Raw genomic sequence first — 8,941 nt, 5'->3', positions numbered from 1 at the left:
CTTTCCTTGCTTGTTTAGTTGTTCTGTTTCTTCTTTGTCTAGCTTTGGGTGGTTGTAGAGTTGTAGGAATTTGTCCATTTCTGCTAAATTGTCGAACTTGTTTTCATATAGTTGTTCATAGTATTCTCTGATTATTCTTTTGATTTCTGCTGTGATTTTTTCCTCTTTTGTTTATGATTCTGTTTATTTGTGCTTTCTCTCTCTTTTTTTTTTTTTTCTTGTGAGCCTGGCTAGTGGTCTATCCTGTTTATTTTTTCAAAGGACTAACTTTTGGTTTCACCAATTTTTTTGGACTGTTTCCCTAACTTCCATTTCATTTATTTCTGCTTTGACTTTTATTATTTCCTGTCTTCTACTGGCTTTTGGGTTATTTTGTTCTTTTTCCAGTTCTTTGAGGTGAGAGATTCGGCCTGCTTTTTATTCCCTTCCCCAGAATATAAAAACACCGCGAGGAAAAAAGATGCTTGCTTTGTTTTAATGACTCAGGTTGCTTTAAAATTCAGCGAGAAAATTTGAAAAATACAAAGAGGAAAATGTCAACAGAATAAACTCATTCTTCCATGAGCCAGAAAGCAACCTTCTAGTATGGAAAGTCTGCCTGAGATCTTTGGGTCCCTGAGTGAGGACTGTCAGGTTCCATCCTGTCTGTGACCAGGCTTAGCTGGGCTGGAACTGGGCTTGTTCAGCTCAGCGGTCCCATGGCTCCATATAAACAGTGGCTCTTGCAGGAAGCAAATCACTTTTTACTGACCTTTTCAGGACCCACTCTAAGGAATATTTTCTGGCTTAGGCAAATTAACATCATCCAAACACTGCAGTAGATGTGGGCAAAGTGTGTATTGGTTTGTGCTGGGTGCCATAATAAACCTGGTGGCAAGCCTGGTGGCTTTTTTAACAACAAAAATTTATTGTCTCACAATTGTGGAGGCTGGAAGCTAAGATTAAAAGGAGAGGGATAGAGGGTCTAATAGGTATTATTGACCTTGAGACTAGGTGACCTACGCTAGGTCGGTTAGTGCGTTTTACCAGCACAGTTGTGGGGGCAAGGTGGGGAGAGGATACAGGGAAGATGAGCCCAGCACACCCGCATGGACAGCCCTTTCAAGAAGTTAAGTTGAAATGGAAAGGAAGTAAGACCGATTAGAGAAGATCTGGGAGTTTAGGGTGTTTTAATGTTATTGTTTTGTTTTATAGGGCAAGAAACATTTGGGCATAGACATTAATACCAGAACAACTAAAGCGGAGGGGCGGGAGTCAAGGATTAGCTACGGGGGTGGCAAGAGGTGCCCCACAGCTTGGGGCTGCAGGAAAGGGCTCTCCTGCTGTATTTTTGGTTGTTGTCAAAAGAGGGTTTTTACAACAAATGACGGGTGAGTAGGCGCATGCCCAGGACCGGGGATGGTGCAGTGAAGAAGACTGTAAATACCATCCTCATTTTTCTCTTCAGGTGCGTGAGGTCACCTGTGGGAGGGCAGGGGTACAGGTCAGGTGTGGAGCTTAGGGAAGAGGGACACGGTTGGAACAGCAGCTGCTAAGGACGAGGGAACTGTTGTCTGTCAGGGGCTTGCCCCCTAGAGTTTGAAATGAGAATTCAAGGGTGGCCTGCGAGGCTGCCCCAGGCCAGGGGCCAGCCTAGGGGGGCGCTGGACTCCTCATGGAATGGGATGCTGCCTGTGTCGGTGACAGGTGCCTCGGTCAGGAACCCTGAAGCTGTCCCACCTGCAAGAAGGAACGTACACCTTCCAGCTGACGGTGACGGACACCGCCGGGCAGAGGAGTGCCGACAATGTCTCAGTGACACTGCTTCCTGCAGCCTTCTCCCCGGGAGGTGAGGACAGAGTCCTTCCCGCCATTCACAACGAACGACCCACAGAAATGGGCTACAGTAGAAGGGTGACTTTGGGTCTGCAATATATACATATATTTAAAGATTTAGTATACATACAAGAACTGGGGTACAGGCCAGAGGTGCCGGGGCGGGGGGTTGAGGGGATTCACTAGAGAAAAGTGGGGAGCAGAACAGGCAGATCTATTGAAATACACTGCTGAGGGGAGCAGCAGGAAGGACAGGAGAGGTTTGTTGCACCATGTGGTTCAGCTTCCTGGTTGGGATCGAACCTGTGTCATAGCGGCTGCAGCTAGCTTCATAGTGTCGCAATTTTTTTTTTTAAGTTTTTGTTTATTTTTGCATACAGAACTTGGGTATAGGCCAGAGTTGCAGGGGTGGTGAGAGAATTTACCAGAGACAGAATGGGGAGCAGAACAGATGTATTGATGAAGTACACTGCTGAGGGGAGCAGCAGGAAGGACAGGAGAGGTTTGTTGCACCATGTGGTTCAGCTTCCTGGTTGGGATCGAACCTGTGTCATAGCGGCTGCAGCTAGCTTCATAGTGTCGCAATTTTTTTTTTTAAGTTTTTGTTTATTTTTGCATACAGAACTTGGGTATAGGCCAGAGTTGCAGGGGTGGTGAGAGAATTTACCAGAGACAGAATGGGGAGCAGAACAGATGTATTGATGAAGTACACTGCTGAGGGGAGCAGCAGGAAGGACAGGAGAGGTTTGTTGCACCATGGGGTTCAGCTTCCTGGTTGGGATCGAACCTGTGTCATAGCGGCTGCAGCTAGCTTCATAGTGTCGCAATTTTTTTTTTTAAGTTTTTGTTTATTTTTGCATACAGAAATGGGTACAGGCCAGAGGTGCAGGGGCAGCAAGAGGATTCATCAGAAACAGATTGGGGAGCAGAACAGGCAGACTGACGAAGTGCACTGCTGAGGGGAGCAGCGGTGAGACAGGAGAGGTCTGTGAGTTAGACCATGTGGGTCAGCTCCGGGGCTGGGATCAAATTCGCACTGAAGCAGCCACGGCTTGGCTTGGCTTCGTAGTGCAGAGCTCCAACCCGCTGCACCACCAGGGAGGGCCCATGGTGCTGCACTTTGACCTGTATCGGTATTTTTCTAAGACCTTTAGTAGAGAAGAACTTTACTTGGATTAGTGTGCATAAAGAGAAGGGAAAGGATATAGCTTCCCAACGCAACACCCAAAGTTACCCATTCCCTTGTGAGTAAATGCCCACCAGACAGGGCTGGCTCAGAGTTGGGCCACCGAGGCTGGAAGGCCTGACACAGGTCTGAGGCACCTTCTGCAGGAATCACAGCAAAGGGGCAGAAGGAGCCAGGCAAGTCTTACAAAAGGAGCAAAATCACAGTGTAAATGCGCCCACGGTGCTGCCGTCAGCCTTGCAAGTGTCTCATCCATGGGCTGCTCCACGTCTCCTTCCAGGCCTGTCCTCTGCGTGCTCCCAAGTCCGGGGCAAGCCCAAGCCCAATGCCCTGCCACCCCCTGCAGCATTAGGGAAGGACTGTCTTAGTCGCCCAGGTGCCCCAGAGCCGCAGGGCCTGCAGGCGGCTCTCACCTCTCCAGCCCATTTGCCCTGAAGGGTCACTTTCCACTGACTTTTCCAGGACTCCAGAGATGAATCACCAGTTGTGTCCATGGTTAACAAGAAAAGGAAGTGATTGAACTACTTGAATACTGAAAGGCCACTAGGATTTCCTGTTTTGTGCTTGAATGTTTATATAGAAAATAAAAAGAGAATGGCTTAGTACTAACCCTCCTGGGAATCACTCCCTGGTTAGACTGGGCTAACAGCCTGTGGATTAAAGTCAGTCAGACTCAGACACCACGTGGAGATGTCGAAATGGAGGCGTGGAGGCCAGTGTGTGCCCTCTTTTATTGTAGATTTTGCTTTGGCAGAAAATGACTCAGTGCTGTTGGGAGCCCAGGGCAGCACCTTCTGGGGTAAAGAGTTAAGCATGTAAGCCCTGCCTGCGGGACGCTAACTTGGCTCATTTTTGGGATGTAGAGGCTGGTTTGCGTGTTTTTAAACTTTGGGGAAGATAATCTATTCAAATAAGCCATCAAATACTTCCAGTATGATCCAGATCGGTGCTCTCCAGATAGAATCCTGCAGAGGTAGTCCAGACACAGACACTTAGGTTTTTATTTATTTTAATCTCCTCTTTAAATGTTTGAGTAGATTTTACAATATTCACAATGGGTTGGTACAATAGTGCATGCATGTTATTTTCAGATTGAAGATGCACGTTCACCTATTATTGATCAGGATGCATGGTCTAAAACGTTTGGAGGGCCCTCCCTGGTGGCGAAGGGGTTAAGTCTCATCAATATAAAGCTCTCAGCAGCCTCTGCAGCATGAGCTCCATCTCCCGCCAGGGAGTGACCCACATGGCACAGCAGACCTCTCTGTCTCCCTGCTGCTCCCCTCAGCAGTGGGTTTCAGTCATTCCACCTGTTCTGCTCCCACCCTGTCTCTGGAGAATGCTCTCACTCTTACACTTCCAGTCTGTACCCCAGTTCTTGTGTGCATAAATAAATCAATCTTTGGGGGTGGGGGGAGAAATAATAAATAAAATATTTGGAGCGCACTCATCCAGACAGATTACATATATTACAAAGATGACTATTTCCGAACCACCAGGCCACAGGACCCTGGGAGGGTTTGTGTCTGCCCGCTGGGTGGCGCGGAAGAATGAGCGGTGCCTGTGAATTTGTGCTGTCCCTTTCCCTTCTTTTCCCCAGCTCCTTCCTTCCCCTAATTCTCCTTTCTACAGCTTCTTCCTTCCTTCTCAGCAACTTCTACCATTTCGTTTCCTTGCCTTCTCCCTGCTAGATCAAGATAGCTCTTCAAATGGAACTCCTTTCCTTCAGTGGGAATTGCTTTTCAGTGGAATGTGTCCAAGACCGCTCCCGGATGTGTAGGCTACACTCAGCCCCTCGTCTCAGTGGACGTCTTCACTTAACACTCTCCTGTGCCCTGAGAGATCGCCTAGTCCATTCTGTCTCTGTGAAATGTTATGGCCTACTTCCAGCTTGACGCCTTACAAATCTTAGTAACTCAGCTGTTAAGTAGCCAAGTCTTAAGTTGTTTTAACCTGGAGTAAGAGGGACGGCCTTTCAAGAAAACACATGTAGCACTGTGGATTTAAAATTCCCAAGAGATCTAAAAGGGAGAGAAATTCATTATTTGAAGAAATAATTTATACCAAATATTAGCTAAAGATTCTATTAATTTTTGATAGTAGTCCACAAATAGAGATCAATACTACAAAGTTAATCTCAGTAAAAATGCTTATTATGGAGTCAAGAATGTAATACACAGCATGTATAAAATGTACAGAACATAGCCACCCTGGTAGTGCAAGGGTTAAGTCTCAGCCCTATGAAGCTATAGGCAGCTGCTGCAGCATGGAGTTTGATACCTGGTCAGGGAGCTGACCCAAAGGGCACAGAAGACCTCTCCTGTCTCCCCACCGCTCCCCTCAGCATTATATTTCAATATACCTGCCTGTTCTTCTCCCTACTCTGTCTCTGGTGAATCTTCTCACCCCCCACACCTCTTTCCTGTACCCAGGTTCTTGTATAAATAAATAAGTCTTTAATAAAAAATAACAAAACATGGTCATGCAGGTGTGTAATGTCAATGGGTGGCCTGCTGAGTGGAGACTGGGATGAAGGACTGCAGGCTGGAAGGGCACCGAGGGAAGTTACCCAGGTCTGGACGGGCAGGACCAGAGCTGCTGTGTCTCTGTGTCCACCTCTTGACCACATCAGCTTGACCCTGTGACCAAAATCCATCCCTGGTAGTGAAGTCAGGAGGGTGAAGAAGAGACCCCTAACCTTTCCAGAATCTACTGCTCCAGCTCAGACTCTCAGCTGCTTGCAGATGGGCTGCGTCTCTGCCTGAGCGCCTTCATGGTAGATTTAGTCTGCTCTTAGTCTGCTCTTCGTGTTCGGTGGACGCTGTAACTCCCTGCACTCCCGTGACTTGGGACTTGTTTCTCAACAGGGTGCTCTGGCGTTTGCTCACGCTACCACTTCTTTTGTGACGATGGCTGTTGCATCGACATCACGCTGGCTTGTGATGGAGTGGAGCAGTGTCCTGACGGCTCTGATGAGGCTTTCTGTCAGAATCGTGAGTCGCAGCAAAATAAGTCAGAAGGAAAAAGAAAAATATCAAGCGGTTTCACTTATAGGAGGAATATAGGAGAACCAAATAAGACATAGGGGGGGAAATGACAACAATACAAAATGAAACAAATAGACAATTATAAACCAGAGATATGGGGGGGGGTGGAGGGGGTAGGATGGGAAGGGAAGGAGGGATGATAGTGGTACATGGGTGATTGGGGAGGAAATTCTATAGGATCTATGCCTGAGGGGGCAAGTAAACATTGTCTTAAAATGAATAACTGTGTGTGTGTACATATATATACATACATATATATATATATATATACATACGTATACATACGTATATATATATGAATTGTGAGTCAGCCGCATTGCATATTCAGTGTGGTAGAAGGGGTAGAAGGAATGTCCATAGTCTTGTAATAAAATGCAAACTCGATATTCCTTTTCTCCTGATTCCAGGAGTAAATTTACATGAATACGCTATGGCTTAAATGAGCATTTCCTATGAGCTTCTAGTTCAAATGGCAGAAATCAAATTTTTTATACTGCTCTGTTTTTAGAAATTACTTCCAACTTTCCAAAAGCTTCTTTCCATCATAAAAATGCTATATAGCATTTGTTTTTTTTTTAAAAACTGAAGTAAGTCTGTGTTTTGTTTTGATGAGTTTTAGAAAAGTTCTGACATAACTGTGGTATGACTAAATCCTAGCTGAGAAATCACTTTATGTCACAAACATGCACCCTAGGAAAGAGAAAACGTTTGAAGTACTGTTTTGAAGATGCAGAATTTCACAGTCTGACATTAGAGTTCTGACTCAGTCACTTATCTGTCACTTTTAGAAAGGTCATTCCTGGAAGAAGAGAGAACAGATCATCTGTGATAAGTAGAATGAGAGCTTTCCCTGGGGCTGTGACCTGCCTGAGGCAGCTTGGCTGTTATTTCTACACATGCATAAACTTAAGTCAATCACAAATTTGGTGGTTTCAGTTAAAGTTTAGAAAAGAAATTCCACAATTAATATATCTCTCCCACGCCTCAGTGAATCTCAAGCGGAAGCTGGTGACCCATGCGGCCACCACCCAGCCGAGAACCACAGGTCCAAGCAAAGATGCAGGAAGGAACATCCTGCTGGAAAAGCACCAGAAGGCCACTGCCTTGAACCAGCCACTTGGGTCATCAGACACATTGAAGAGGAATCATTCTGCTTTTTGGGGGCCAGAGCAACTAGGTGAACCCCTCATGTCAGGTAAGTGAACCCCTCATGTCAGTGGCTAGGGATGGAACTCAGGCCACAGAGGTGATAGTGCTGAGACTTAACCCCTAGGCCACCAGGGAGGCCCCAACATTTTGTTTTGATGAGTTTTTAGAAAAGTTATGACATACTAGAGTGTGGCTGAGATTTAAAGTTTAGGTCTGAAATGGAGTAGCATAACCCCTAGATATTTGTGTTAATCCTCTTCACACTGAACAAGTGAAAGGTAAAGAAAATACTGTCACCTTGAAATGGTTGCACATGCCACTGATTTAGTGGTATGCCTCCAGTTAAACTAAATCTATCAATTTTTTTTTGTTTTTTTAAAAAAAGCTAAAAATATTTTTTTTATTAAAAAGTTTATTTTTACATCATTTTGCACATTTTTTTTATCTCAATTGTAATCCCACGGGTTTCCCATCACCAAATAAAGCTAAAAATATTTTTAAAAATATATTTGTCCTGCAGAGGTATTCAGGATTCTTTTGTTATAAATTTGTCTTACACATTTATATATTTGCGTGGTTAGATGACATACAACTATAAACAATGAGATTTCTGAATGCTTCTGCGAGTATCTTTTTGAATGCAAACTTTGCAAGCATTTCACAGAAATAATTTATCACTATTTTAATGACTTTTACTGGGAAAACTCACTTTCCCTTGTAGGAAACAGAAAATGCAGCTATTAAAAGGATTAAGACGCCACCCTTTACTGAACACAGCTTTTAATATCTTGGAATATTGCCTTCCAGTCTTCTTTGTCCATTTTGTGGGTTGTCAGTGCCTCAGAGACAGCTAATACACTATTCCAGAAGCGTGTTCTTCCCCAGGTTTGGCAAGTCCACTCGGCCCTTGCTCACACTGCCACCTACTGGGCACCAGCTGACCGGCTCGGCTCGCGTTACTGGTTTTCTCCTTGGGGAAGGGAGAAAGCCAGGTAAGGAGAAAGACTGGAAGGGAGAAAGACTGGAAGAGAGAAAGGGAGTTAGAGGAAACGGGATGTTTGGGTCAGGTCTGGTGAAGAAAGGTTATGGGAGGTCATGCTGGGTGAGATTTTGCTGCTCGCTGCCTGTTTTATCGAGTGAGTCAGCCCAAGGCGAGTGAAGCCCAAAGGTCAGGTCTGGTGGGGAGGTCTGGTTGTGGCTCTCTGGAAAGCCGCCAGGAAGCTGCTTCCCTAATCTCATTTCCTTACTTAGTAAGGGATTTCAGTCTGACCACCACAAAGCTCCCTCTAACACTGGGCAGCTGACACACCACATACATATCTCAACACAGACCACACACACCCCCCCTCTACAAACACACAGAACACCTGGACAAACACCACCCCCCTGGCCCTCCATCAACCCTTCTCTCTGCTGGATGTTGCTGGATGAGTCCAGCCTTCTCTCCTGGGGAGTGAGGACCCCAATTAGGGAACCTCTTGAAAATAATGACCCAGGTGGCTACCAGTCGAGGGGAGTTGGCACCCACTTTGAAGTTTGCCTCTGTTTTTGCCCTTTTTGATGCCTTTGACTTGGGCAGTGACCACTCAAGAGAGGGGAGTTTCACAGATTCAGAGAGGGCAAGCGTCCAATTAATACTGAGAACATATGGCCTTGGCCTGGTGACTAAAGTCACCTGTATTGACTGTAGAGAACCTAAAAAATACAGAAAAATATGAAGAAGATTCAAATCATCTTTTTTTTT

General features: G+C 45.5%; 1 protein-coding gene across 1 annotated transcript in view; it reads left to right on the top strand.

The window, feature by feature from the left end:
- The window catches only part of LRP11 (low density lipoprotein receptor-related protein 11), a 37,627-nt gene that overhangs the window by 13,538 nt on the left and 15,148 nt on the right, over positions 1-8,941 (top strand). The window contains exons 4-6 of the mRNA XM_012735067.1: positions 1,687-1,828; positions 5,869-5,994; positions 7,037-7,243. Of these exons, the coding sequence (XP_012590521.1) occupies positions 1,687-1,828; positions 5,869-5,994; positions 7,037-7,243 (475 nt within the window). The remainder of the gene's footprint in view (positions 1-1,686; positions 1,829-5,868; positions 5,995-7,036; positions 7,244-8,941) is intronic.

This window comes from Condylura cristata, unplaced genomic scaffold, assembly GCF_000260355.1.
Source record: "Condylura cristata isolate star-nosed mole 26May11 unplaced genomic scaffold, ConCri1.0 scaffold00001, whole genome shotgun sequence".
NCBI lineage: Eukaryota > Metazoa > Chordata > Mammalia > Eulipotyphla > Talpidae > Condylura > Condylura cristata.
The sequence above is the reverse complement of the archived record's forward strand: the minus strand, read 5'-3'. Positions and strand labels throughout refer to the sequence as shown.